The 14,238-nt window shown below is 41.1% G+C and overlaps 1 protein-coding gene across 1 annotated transcript in view; it reads left to right on the plus strand.

Moving 5' to 3' along the window:
* The window catches only part of TMEM232 (transmembrane protein 232), a 130,712-nt gene that overhangs the window by 61,903 nt on the left and 54,571 nt on the right, over positions 1–14,238 (plus strand). The window contains exons 8-9 of the mRNA XM_074994181.1: positions 1,153–1,276; positions 1,655–1,880. Of these exons, the coding sequence (XP_074850282.1) occupies positions 1,153–1,276; positions 1,655–1,880 (350 nt within the window). The remainder of the gene's footprint in view (positions 1–1,152; positions 1,277–1,654; positions 1,881–14,238) is intronic.

Here is a 14,238-nt window from a genome sequence, read left to right on the forward strand (position 1 = left end):
TCTACAGCTATTGGGACTCCTGGTTTAATGCTCAGGAATTAACCCATGAGGAAGGTCCCATATTGACTTTTCTCTTGAAAGTGTCAAACTGTTCAGCAGGAAGCATGCAAGATCAGGTGCTGGATCTAGGCCAGGAGCTGAATTCTCTCATATGGTGAACAATTCCTATAGAATGTCTGCAAGGGACGTCCCACCTGCCTTCCAGTGCCACAGGTACCCACAGCTGATGCCACCCTGATGAGATGGGAAGTGCATCTGATGAATGAGACAGTGCAAGACACCTGGAATCCCAGGGAAAGAACCAGAACATCAATTTAATTATGTTTCCAGTAAACAAAGTGATACAAATCATTATCTAAGGACTTGTTCCACACCATTTGAACAGAAACCTAGTATTTTTGAGATCCACCAGTGACCTGTTGTTACCGGTACCACAGTGTTTCATCCGTGAATGATGTCAAGGTATAACAGAAGTAAGACACTATTAAGGCATGATGCTAGTTCAGTGGTTCTCACACCAAGGGTTGGGATCCAAAGTGGGCTGCAACTCTATTTTAGGGGGGTTGCTAGGGCTGGCATTAGACTTACTGGAGTGCATGGCTGAAGTCCAAGCCCCGTCCCCCACCCACCCAAATGCTTCAGCCCCAGGCTTGGACTTCAGTCTGGAGCAGATGCGTGATGTCAGACCCACTGCTTGGAGAAGAATTTCTTGGACTTCTGCTTTGGCTCTCCACTTGGGGTGGTGGGGCCCAGATGGAGTCAACCTTCAATTACCCACCATGGCATTGTGTAGTAATTTTTGTTATTAAAAAGGGGCCATGGTACAATGGAGTCTGAGAACAGCTGAGCTAGTTGATCTGCCCTTGCTGTGGATCCAGAAAGAAATGTGGTAAGTGTGTGCTTATTCAGGGCATGGGTATTATCAGACACTTAACTCAACTACATTTCTCATAAACACTGTGGCACACTTTCACTTGTTGTCTAAACTCTGATGTTATCTGGTTCCAACAAATGCCTGCATTTATTGACACTAATTGGTTCTAGCTAAATAGTACACTAATTGCCTCTGGCCAGCCAGTATTTCAAAAATCCATTATTATTTTATTTTGTGTTAAAGCATGTTTTTTTTTATTCCTGTCTTGAAATATTTAGGTTGGATTCTGTATTAGGTTTGTTGGTCCTTGGAGAGGCTGCCAAATTAAACTTGTCCTGCTTGAAGGTTTTAATGGATCTAGTGAGAGATTTTATTTCAAGCTCTATGTCTCTGCAAAAGCAGGTAACAGCAGTACTAATTTAGATGTAGGTGGAAAATGTATTTGTTACAAACACTAAATTGGATAGAAGCAAGGAATTTGTTTTCTTTACCATTTAAAACTGAAGATCATGTTGGTCTGAGCATTTTGAGCATTTTGAGAGGGGCACAGAATGAGCGAACCAGTCATTTCAATAGACACCTGGAAGCTTAACCCTCCTATTCTTCTACCACTGTGTGTGTTTACTGAATGATTATTTCCTCTTCTCTATTACCCATAGGACATTAGACTATATGACGTGACTATGCTCCTATTGTATGCTCTACGTTGTTTTGTTAGAACTTTGATTTTGTGATGGATTTTTTAGGTATTTGACAGAAGTTTTATATTTCTGCTAACAGAAAGACAGCTGCATGAAAAATCTATCATCTTGGAGCTGGGAGATAGGCTACATATATACCACTGTGCTCAGAGACATTTGTTTAAGTGGGATTACCTCAGATTTACAAAAAACAGCTTTTCTTGGATTCTGTGATTGTAGAAAACCACGTAAGCACCCAGAAGAATTACGTGGAGCAAGTTTTTCTGACCTCCTGCATTACAGTCCTTCAGATGGTACACATGACTGTAAGTACTAAATAAGCAAAAACAAAGCAACCCCCACACTTTTGATGCACATTCCTGCCAATTTTACACAGATGCTAAATTCAGCTATAGAAAACTCAGTTTGGTGCCTTTTCTTCACTTCCTTGAAAACTGTGGGATAATTTGCAACTTACTTATTATTAGCCCTATGGTGTTCTTACTATAAGTAATGTAAGCATCCAGGTGCATTAACTATTTTATATTTACATTGTAATTATTCCGAATCACATGTTCTTAGGTGAGTAAATGGTAGTTACAGGTGTCAATGAGCAGAAGCAAAACACAATTGCACCATAATCTCAATGTAACTACAAGGTAAATTACAGAATGCAGAATGCTATTCCTAGCTTGTCCAGTGGCAGGCTGCAGATCTCTTAAGCTTACCTACCTTCATTAATAACCTCCATTTGTAAAGTGTTTTGAGACGGAGTGACAAAAAGTGCTCGATAGAGAAGAGTTAAGCATTATTATTCTTATGAGCTGTGACTTATAAAAATAAATGAATAATAAGCAAGAAATTAGAAACAGAAGCTCCTCTCTCTCTCTCTCTCTCTCTCTCTCTCTCTGCATAAACTCTAAAAATTACTCATTTGACCAGTATCGGAGGGGTAGCCATGTTAGTCTGGATCTGTAACAGCAATGAAGGGTCCTGTGGCACCTTATAGACTAACAGAAAAGTTTTGAGCATGAGCTTTCGTGAGCACAGACTCACTCCAGTGTTATTTTCAACAGTTCCTAACACCTTTAATTTATTTTACACTGGAACATGGCACAGGATGCAGAAAATATTAAGATCCAGTAAAACTTCTCTCTTTCTACCAGTATCCACTTTATATAAGCTGGATGTCTAAATATCTGGACACATGATTCATATGTGCACGCAAATGATTGCAAATAATTATGTTTGCAAATGCCATTATTCTATACACAGTTTATACCATAGTTACATATGAACTGTCTAAATATAGAAATAGCTGGCCACATAGTTATCCTCCAAATGTCCAGTTGCAGGAACCATGCCATGGAAGCACTGTTACATATTTATGTTATGTGCATATGTCTGGGCCAAATATTTGAATTTTTAGGCTAGTACATGTGATCGTTTGGAGTGATTACATACTTTTTAAGGAAAGAATGGACATGTGTATAGAAAAATACAGGATAAAACTTGTTTTTAAGGGACAGCCCTTCACAATTCGTGGACAAAAATCATATCTTAGTATAATGCTACGTGACTCCTTTGCCTTATTGTTATTTTGAAACATGATTTTTAGCTCATCAGATATATCTTAGTAGTTCTCCGGAATTTGCAGTCATTCTGATAGCATCTGTTGCCATTAGAAGTTTTAACTACCTGAAGAACACTACATCCGTGACAGATGCCTGTGAAACCTGAAAGAATATAGCTGTTGTAATATATTTGCAGTTCTAAAAATTTATCTTCTTCATTCCTTCTACCACCACTTTTCTGTAACTACTATACAACTCCATTTATATCTGATGTCCAGTACACAGATGTGCATTTCTTGCAGGTAAATGATTATCTCCCCCTTTAAAAATTACTTGCTCATTGTTGAGATCAATCAAAAGGCTTTGCATGTCTCTTTTGTATCTCCTGCTAGGAAAGCAAGTAGTCCTGTGACTCCTTTTGTCATGATTCATCCTTTTCTTTTTGTCAGATATGCTCAGAGAAAAATGCGGTACACAAAAAGCCTATTATTAACCATAGTATTTCTCTAATAGTATGAGGCATCCTAAATGATCTTCCCACACAGCAATGTCAGTGACATCTGCCATAAAAAAATAAAGCCAAATATATGTATTTGTCATTTTGGAGGTATTCTAAAAAGCCTCATCTCCTTTAGTTGCCAGGTTTCAGAAAAAAGTTATAAAATATATTTTTTTCACAGCACATCTGATCTGGATAAATAGAACTTCACTGCTTGTTTTACTTTTTCCTGATTTCCTTTTGTGGTTTTAAGAAATGCACTGAACTTGGGGGACTAAGGAAAGAGGGTTATGGAAGACAGCTATCACAGCCTCTGCCCCTCTAATGCCATTCTGCTAGGTTGGGATTTATCACCATACATACCAGTCATTGCTGGAGTCCTTAAGGAATTTCCATGTATGTTTCATTCCATAGGCAAGTCCCAAAACTGGATGAAATTTGGAATTAAGAGCTGGCCTGAGTTCATCAAAGACACAGCAGATCAAAAGAATTGAGGTGGGCAGTCAGGGTCAAGGCTTTTATTGGATGGAAGGAAGGAAGTGGCTTGGCCTGGAGATGCCAATGGTTTTGGATGCAATTTGGGGAAAAATTATAGGTCTAGATTTTTGGAAGACTATTTCCTGATGGGGGCAGAAGGTTAAATCAGCTGAAACAAGAAAAATACTTATATGACTCAGATATTGCAGAAAAGGGCATGATAAGGAAGCTTATGCAGATAGAAAAATAGATTTTAAAGGGCCAGGAACAGCACTGTAGTTTGAAACCACTTCTTATTTGCTAAAAACTGATGCATCTGTAGTGTTCACTTCTAATGAATTAACTAGGCAACAAAGAACATTGAAGGACAATGAAACCTGATGACTGATTGACTGAATCCACTTATCTGTAAATAAGCAGAGGGACACTAAGCTAATAATTGTATGCTTGAGAAAAGTGTCATGGAATTCTTAATGAACTTACATTATCAGAATACAGGTTTTATGTTTCCTTAAAAAAATGACACTCACTATAGCACCTACCAATGAAACAGTGTTAGGCCATAGTTTTGATATTTAGTCGAGGCAAAGAATGACCGACTGAATGTCTTACAGCTTCTGCATTTCTTCCTAGAGATCTCCTATCAAAATTAGGACCATTTCTGGCCCTGCTTAGCTAGCTAGACCTGATGAGATGATACCCCGAGGCACTCCATATAAACACAGTATATATACACAGACATCGGCAGATTTATTGCATACCATCAGATAGAGATACTGGGCTTGTTAGAGTTCCCAACATTGGGCACAATGCCTGTCTAACTACTTTGTGGAACAGATGGGCTTTCATGTTTTTCCTGAGCTGGCACAGGGCAACAGTGTCTGGATTTGAACACCCTTTGGTAGCTCACAAAGTAACTGAAGATGGCAAGTCCCCCCCTCCAGCCTCACTGTCTCATTACTCATAGCAACAACTGCAGGGGGGGTCTGCCTCTCCTACTTGCATCATCCATTACACCGAATACACACAGATACCAGGGCTGGATTAACTCTTCTGGGGGCCTGGGGCAATTAGATGTTCTAAGGCACCCTAAACTCCAGGGTGGGATAGAAAATGAGGGGTTCAATGTGCAGAAGGGGGCTGCAGGTGGAGGCAGAAAAGTGGATGAGGGGAAGAGAGAGGTCTCCAACATGGTGGTATGGGTTTGGGGTGGGAGGGGACTCCAAGGCTGGAGCCAAGAGGCTTGGAGCACAGGAGCAGGGCCAGGGTGGAAGTTTGGGGTGGGGATGCAGGGTCTGGGAGGGAGTTAGGGTGCAGGAGGAGGCTCAGGGCTAAGGAAGTGGGGTCTGTGAGGGAGTGAGGATGTAGGAGGGATTTCAGGACGGGGGTTATGGGGTTTGGAGGGAGTTAGGTGCTGGAACGGACTCAGGGTTGGGTGGGGCGGTATAGGAGAGTATAAGGACTCAGGGTGCCTCAGAACTAGGGTTTGGGCAGCAGGGCACTTACCTGGGGCAGTTCCTGTTGGGGGTGGTGGTGCCTCATTGTCCTGCGCTCATCTGCTGGCACCACCCCCTCACAACGCCCCACGAGTCCTGGCCAATGGGATCTGTAAGTGAGGAGCGTGCAGGCAAGGGCAGCACGGGGGCAGCGGGCAGTACGGATGGGAGCGATGTGACTTCAATATTAGGGGAATGGTAGGGCACGGCGCCAACTCCTGCCTCCCAGGAAGGACTAACTCCTTTCCCAATCCAGCCCTGGGTCTGTGAAGCAATGAATGAGTGTAACCTTGATTAGTCACATGCTTAAAAATTAATCATGCTTAACCACGCAATTAATTGTGCTGTTAAATAACACATACTGCACTTGAAATTAGCCACAAAATACAATACCGTTTATTTCAAAATTTTGGACGTTTCCTACCTTTTAAAGTATATTAGGTCGGTGACAACTGAGAATAAGTGGTGTACAATGCTCACTTTCTATTTATTTTTTGTTACTAATACTTGGACTGGAAAAAAACAAGAGAAGCAGTATCTTTTCATCCCCCCCATTACAAGTAGTCTAGTACAATCTCTGCATATATGTAAAGCTGGAGTTACAGATACAGAATTGTATACATTAAAAAAAAAAAGACAACCCCTGTGTTTAGAAATAAAATAATGTAAAGCTTCAGAGCCTGCAAGTCCACAGAGTCCTACTTCTCGTTCACTCAGACAAACACTTTTGTTTACCCTTCCAGGAAGTAATGCTGGCTGCTTCTTGTTCGCAGTGTCACCTGACAATGAAAGCACTTGTTTGCATGGCATCACTGCAGCCAGCATCCCAAAATATTTACATGTCCTGAGTTTAAAAGAGTGCCAGTGCTGGCTGGCCCTTGTACAGACAACTTTTTCTCCCTCCAGGTCAGTGTCCCTGCCGGTAGGACTCAGTGTCCCTGCTGTGGCAGTGATGTTAAAGCATGGACGCAGGAGCACTGCTTGATCCCACCTGCAGGGCTGCTGAGGGGAGAAAAAAGGGCAGCTGCCCCAGGACCCTGTGATTTAAAGGGGCTTAGGGCTCCTGGCCACTGTGGCAGTGTACATGCCCTTCAAATACTCACTAGAGTCCAGCATGAAGGACTGGCTAAGACCCCAGTCCTTTGGGGGCCCAGAGCTGTCCTCTCATGCTAAGGATGCCGGGCCCAGTGAAGGGTGCACCAGTAAGTCCCAGTGTCTGCTTTCACCCGTGCCTGTGCCAGATGTACTAGAGAGTCATATGCCCTTTAACACTTCAGCCACCACTCCAGAAGACATGCATCCATAGTGCTAACAGGCTCTGTTCAATAATGATCCAAAGCAGTGCACACCAACTCATGTTCATTTTCATCATCTGCGTCTGGTGCTACAAACAGAAGGTTGTTTTTCTTTTTCGGTGATTCAGGTTCTGTAGTGTCTGCATCAGGGAGCTGCTCTTTTAAGACTTCTAAAAGCATGTTCCACATCATCCTTCAGATTTTGGAAGGTACTTCAGATTCTTAAACCTTGGGTCAAGTGCTGTAGCTATCTTTAGAAGTGTCACATTGGTACCTTCTTTGTGCTTCATCAAATCTGCAGTGAGGGTGTTCTTAAAATGAACATGTCTTGGGCCATCATCCATGACATGAAATATATGACAGAACTGGGTAAAATAAAGACATACAATTCTCCTCCAGGGAGCAGAGTCACAAATGTAAATAAAACATTTTTTAACAAACATCGCCAGCATGGAAACACGTCGGCTATGTCTAGACAGCATGCTGCTGCCAGCAGGGTGATAAAAAAATGGGGCACTCAACAATGCAAATGGCTGCTCATTTGCATAGTCACAAACCTCATTTGCATAGTCACGTGAGATCACTCTTCAGTGAGAGGCTTGTGTTATCTCAAAACAAGCCGTGTAGATGGGGTTCTGTCAGCGAAAAAGCCCTTTGTTGGCAGCTTTCTGAAAAAAAAAATTAGGAATAAGGGGCTGCTGACAAGGGGGGTTTTCACCAACAGATCCCCATCTACACAGCGTGTTTTGTGATGACAGAAGCTTCTTCTGGGACAACAATCTCTCACAACTATGCAAATGAGAGGCCATTTGCATTGTTGAGTGCCGTCATTTGCATCATCCTGCCAACAACAGCACACTGTCTAGCTGTAGCCATCCTCTGGGATGGTGACCAACACTCAAAGGGCATACAAATGCTTAACATATCAGGCATCTAAATATCCTGCAATGTCTGCTATAAAAGTGCCATGGGAACACTTTTTCTTGCTTTCAGGTGACAATGTAAATTAGAAGTGGACAGTATTATCTCCTGCAAGTGTAAACAAACTTCTTTCTCTTAGTGATTGGCTGAACAAAAAATAGGACTGAGTGGACTTTGAAAGTGCTAACATTTTATAATTGCTTTATTTTTGAGAGCAATTATAAAACAATCTTCATTGTAAGTTGCACTTTCATGCTAAAGAGATTGTTCTACAGTACTTGTATAAGATAAATTAAAATACTATTTCTTGCATAACTATAACTTTTAGAGTTCAAATACTTGTAATAAAAAATTATAAAGTGAGCACTGTACATTTTGTATTCTGTGTTGTAGTTGAAAATGTGAAAAAAACACCCAAAATATTTAGTAAATTTCAATTGGTATTCAATTGTTATTAGTACAATTAAATCAGCTATTAATAAGGATTAATTTTTTAATCATGATTAATTTTTTTCAGTTAATCACTTGACTTAACTGCAAATTAATTGACAGCCATAGTATTGACCCATTTGATCTCCCCCTAGTCAAAAGTTTCCAACTTGGTATGGCCAAGTTTGTCTTCCAGGACCCTTCCAACAACCTCAAATGGTAGGACTACACCTATTCAACCTAGTGGGAGTTGTCAACGGGGAGATTCCTGTACTATAGTAATCTTAATAGATTTAGAAATAAAATTCATTACAAATGATTATGGCAGTGATTCTCAACATTTTTCACACTATGACTCCATGTCATAATAGAAAAAAATTCAGTAGCCTTCATATCAGATGTTTCAGCAACCTCTTCCATCTCATCATTCAGAAAGTGAGGGTGATAGCAACTATCTGCAATCGAGGGCCAAGTTCTGAAATCCCTACTCAGTTTTCATTTTAGTCTTACTTGGACAAATTCCTGTTCAGTGCTTTTTTCAGGCCAGTACTTGCTGGTACTGAGTACGGGGACCTCATCAGCCCCAGCCAGGGGATTGTCTGGAGGTGGTGGTGAGGGCCGAGACGGGAGGAGCTGGCTGAGTACTGGCTCCTCTTTTTTTTTTATTAAAAAGGTACTGCTCCGATTCAAGCCAATGAGAATTCTCTTTCTTTATCTAATCCAGTATTTCTGACAGTGCTGGGAAATCACACATCTGGTTGTCAGCAAGACGACAGCTCTTTTGTAGCCCAATTCCCAGTCTGTGTGAGGTAAAGGGATGCCTTAGTGCATTAGCTCTCTATTCCTTGCCTCACTCCTTCCAACCTTGGCTTGCTAGCTGTCTGCTAGGTTATGCTGGGACTCATTTATTGCCTCCTGCTCCATCCTCTAGGAGCAGCAGGACCCTTACTAACCAATCTCTTCCTCCAGCTGTGGGACTCCACTGCCATCTTGACAAAAGTAGCTTTACCTGCTCTGCTTCCACACTGCACCTGCAGTTGGCTCCTATATCTCACATTGCTCATGGTTTGGTGGCAACCCATCCCGCCCAGGAAGGACCCACTCAATGAGACTGCAAAGATGTTCAACAAAGATGGAGCTGAATAGGCTTTGCTCCCTCCTGGGTGTGTTTTTTTAACATGTTCTCAGAATGTTCCTTGGCCTCATTTTTGGTAGCCCCCTAGAAGATTTCATTGGAATGATGCATCCCACCAGAGAAGGTATTTTCCTAGTCTGCTGTTCTCAGGCCAAGTGCTGACTTTCATACAGCCATAATTTCAGTCTTACCTAGTACAGCTAAGGTTTGCAGTCCGTCAAGCTATAGGTCATTTGTCTCAGTCAGCATATGTATGTTTTATAAATATTCATAACTGCTAATTGTGTGAGGACAGCCATATGAATACAGTTGCAAATGCTGGATGTGAGCTCAACTGCCCAGTTATAAATATTCCTCTGAGCCAACTTGTCTTCTTGGCAAATCACAGGAGACCACAAGTGAAGAAACGGAGACAAACCAAATCAAAATATACAGAAAAAAAAAAAAACTAACAGGACATGGCACAATCCAATCATTTGTGTGCTCTTGAGTGCCTGGCATGCTCACCCCAACATAACAAAAACTATCTGGAGTCCAGTTGGTGAAATATTTATTTTGGAAAGTGGAAATTTCAGAAGAATTTTTAAACGTAAGAAATAGGTTGTCTTCTGTGAAATGCAGCTGCTCTTAAAATCCCTACAAGCTGCATTTTTCTGTCAGGAATGGTGTCAGAATTAAATAAAAAATGTCTAGGAAAATATTGATCTCAGTGTTGTTACACTGAACTTCATGGCCTATACCGCAGCATATTGCTATCTTTCCTGTACAGCGAAATCTTTGCTAAAACTATTAATCATTGTTGTATATAATTAGGTAGTGTCAGTACTCTGCTGGGTGCTTTATAGAAATGTGTGAAGACAAACTCCCTGCCCCAAGCATTAACATTCTGAATAGGCGATATATAACTGCTGACGGGTTAGGATGGGAGTTAACACAAACCTGTAGTTAAACTAGTCACACACAGAAAACTTGAGGGTATTATACATTTATTTATCTCTACAGGGTGGAGTGGAGATTACAGGCCTTTTGATAATGTAAGATGTTGCTAAGTTTTTAAAAACTGTGTCTCTAAAGTTAGGCTTCTAAATCTATATTTAATTTCTAAATAAATGGCCTGATTTTCGTAAGTGGTATTTTAAGATTCCAGTTCTCTATACAAGAATTCATTTCATTGTAAGTAATTTCCCTATGCTTCTTACACAGTTAACTCCTGAGCCAGGATAAAATCCACAGCTCATACTTTATTCCCTGTTGTCTTATCTCCAGGATCATTCAATTTTTTTCTAATGGTGCATTAGGATTTTTTCCCATACTGATTATATAAAAATACCTCTAAAAAGTTTATGTGACAAAGCTAATACCCGCTGAAGCTAGTAGAGCTGCCTTTCAGGAAGGCAAAGAGAAAAATCAATTGACATTTTGCCTGTGTTCTATGCTATATCAGAAAGCAGCAGAATTTATAAACACAGTTCAGACTTCAGCCTCTCTCATTTTCAGAGAGGTCAGTATGCGGAAGAATGTGTCTCATTTAAGATTTACATGCTATCGTAATTGTCTTGACTCTTGCATTAGAATTGCATTGTGGTGATACAGCTGCTGCTGAATTACCAGTGACATTTTTGTTTTCAGTGCATGCTAAATTAACAATAAGCTGAAAGACCAGAAAATGGAATAATCAGAAAACTCAGAATGGTTCGTTTCAGGTCCGTTGAACGGCTAACAATTCCTTCTTCCTTCCATCCTTTCTTTCTACCTTTCTTGTTAGGACTTCTGTTGGTGGCACTTTATATGTTTTTGCCAGAATATTCACTTGGTTATCTGTCAAAAGCAGATTTCCTTTCAATATATTTAAAGGAACATTTTTGATAGCTGTCACTAGGTCATCCAAAGCAGAACAGAAGAGTGCCTTGTGAAGCTGCAGGGGACTGGAATGAGTAGTTTTATAACAGTCAGTTTTCTCTGCAACTGTCTAGACATGATTGTTAGGTTGCAGTCGACTTTTTATGACAGTTCTAACATACTTCCATCTGTCTTTATGAGCAGAATTGTGTGTGTGTGTTTGCATTAACTGTGTGCCATTTGGATGCAATACGTTCTCACAAATATTCTTCTTTAAGAAGACAGCAGCAGAGTTTAAATCAACAAGAGAAGAGCCATAGGACTCATTTGTTAAATCATCAATGGATTTTAAAAGGGGTTTTGACTTGCTGGAGTATAGTTGGCTGGATGATTTTATTATTTTTAATTTATCTTGTGGGTTTTAAAGCAAACCATATTCAGATTGACAGTTCTTCTATTGGGCTGGTAATATATTGTTCCTCACTGAAAAAAAATATATAAGCATGTAAAGGGAGGTGGTTTGTGCAAAACACTCTTCATCAGCTGCTTATGAAAGTGTGAGTGAATGCTATGAAATGGGCATATTTTCACCCTTCTGTTTTGCTATTAATTATCATCTTTGTGGTCGCACCTATAGTCTGAATACATGCAGGATGACCAAACCTTATTGAGCTCATAATCAAAGCCTGCTGTTGTGCAAATTGATCTGGTGGAGGGCAGGGGCAGAAGAGTTCTGTAATGTTCTCATTCGCCTCAAGGTTCACCTGATATAGTCGTAGACAAAATGGTTCGTACACATTCACTACTCCCAAGAGCCCCAAGCTATCCATTATTATCAAAGCTCTATTTCTGATCGAAAATGTTCAACTAATGTATTATTCAGCAGATGCTGGTGAAATTAGACTAATCTATTTACAAATATTTTTTCTGTGATTTCTCCATCTCTGATGCCCGTAGCCAAATATATTTATTCATACAGCTATCATGCTCAAAAATTTTCTTCCACTGCCCAGGGACATTTATACTGTCAGTTGATTTTCCAGCTTAGAACTGGAATATCTCTGAAAGAAGCAGAATCTTTCCAAATAGAGGAAACCCAAGTGCAAATGTTTTAGTTGTGTGTGTGCACGAGTGCAGTATATATGTGCAAAGCAAATTCACAAAGAAAACTCACGTGTAGTTAGCAAATTAATAATTGAAATGCTTGGACACTCAGCATTAAGGCTAAACTTATCATAAGGTATATAAACCCATTCCTTGTATACCCAAATATGACAGGGTCAGACCAGAGAGCTACTACAGTGGGGGAGAGAGCACCCCCAAAAAGGGAGGAAAAGGCCAGCTCCCTTGCTAATGAAAGGTGGATTGCTGCAGGACAGTCAGGAGCAGCTGGCAGGGAACTGGCCTGGGCAGATGAGAATCTGCTGGCTGGTGGCTCCACTTAGGGGCCTGTTGAAGACCTGTGGGTGCCCTTTTAAATGCTGCCTTGGGTGAGAGAAGAGCATGGTAGAGGATCAGAGACAAATATCAACACCAACACCACTAGCTGCTATGTGTTCGGGTTAGCTGGTGGAGGAGGGGGTAGCTCAGAGGGAATAGCTGTATCCTGCCTGGAAACTAGTGGCAAGCCTGACCCCTAATGAGGGGAGATGGCTGCGGGCCCAAAAAGTGATGAGGGAAAGGGAGGCCCTTGTCACACCAAACTGCTGAACTTTATCCCTTTGGTAATCCCAGCCTCTCTTCTGCCTTTCTTTTTTTCCCTTATACAGCTTCTTTGTAAGGTGCAATGTTGGGTTACAATCGAAAATTCATAGAATCCTAGAGCTGGAAGAGACCTCACGAGGTCATTGAGTCCAGCCCTGCCCAAAGAAGGACCAACTCTAACTAAATCATCTCAGCCAGGACTTGGGCAAGCTGGGATTTAAAAACCTTTAGGGATTGAGACTGCATCACCTCTCTAGGTTACCCATTCTGGTGCTTCCGCACCCTTCTAGTGGAAGTTTTTCCTAATATCCAACCTAAACCTTCCCCTCTGTAATTTCAGTCCATTGCTCTTTGTTCTGCCATCTGTCACTACTGAGAACAGCCTTTCTCCAACATCTTTAGAGGCCCCCCTTCAGGAAGTTGAAGGCTGTGATCAAATCACCCCTCACTCTTCTCTTCTGCAAACTAAATAAGCCCAAATCCCTCAGCCTCTCCTCATAGATCATGTGCTCCAGCCCCCTAATCATTTTTGTTGCCCTCCACTGGGCCCTCTCCAATGTATCCACTTCCTCTCTATGCTGGGGAGGCCCAGAACTGATGCTCCAAATGTGGCCTTGCCAGTGCTGAATAAATTAGAGCTTATGAATTGCACAGCGTATAGCCTCATGGAGCACACTCCAGCAGTCTGCAGAGAACTGCCGAGTAGTCCACTGGCTCACATTCATTTCAAGCTCTCATTTAAAAATTTACCTCTTGAATTTAAACACCTTCCATGGAGTTGATCTAGCCTCTTCATGGACCATTCTCAAGTCCCTGCTCCACATCCTATTTAAAGCTTGTACTTGACCTGTCTGTGCCTTCGCGCAATCTGTCCACCATGGGTGTGAAGTGCCTTTGCTGAAATTTCTGCCATCTGGAACGACCTTCCTGTAGCTCTCTGCACATTAGTATTCTCTCTGGTTGAAAATCTTCTGTAAACACATATCCCGCCTCTTCCTTTGACTAAATTTCTTAATTTCTCTCATGTCCCTGTGTTCATTTATGGATTTTAACATGGTAACAATGTGGAAAGCATTTTGTGATAGTTTGTTTAAGGGACCTTCTGCAAACAAAATTGGATTGTATATAAGTCCTTCGTGGTGGCGTTTTTTTTATTAATTCTTATGGTTTTCATGATCTCTTTCTCATCCAATTAATTTTTGTGCTCTCTCCCTAGAATTATCAGTTGCACTATGATAATTAAATTTCTATTAGACTCCACAGCACTAAGCCAAGCTCCCTTCAACACTTCAGGAGAAACCTAACACATAATTTG

Source organism: Carettochelys insculpta, chromosome 5 (genome assembly GCF_033958435.1).
Source record: "Carettochelys insculpta isolate YL-2023 chromosome 5, ASM3395843v1, whole genome shotgun sequence".
Classification (NCBI taxonomy): Eukaryota; Metazoa; Chordata; order Testudines; family Carettochelyidae; genus Carettochelys; species Carettochelys insculpta.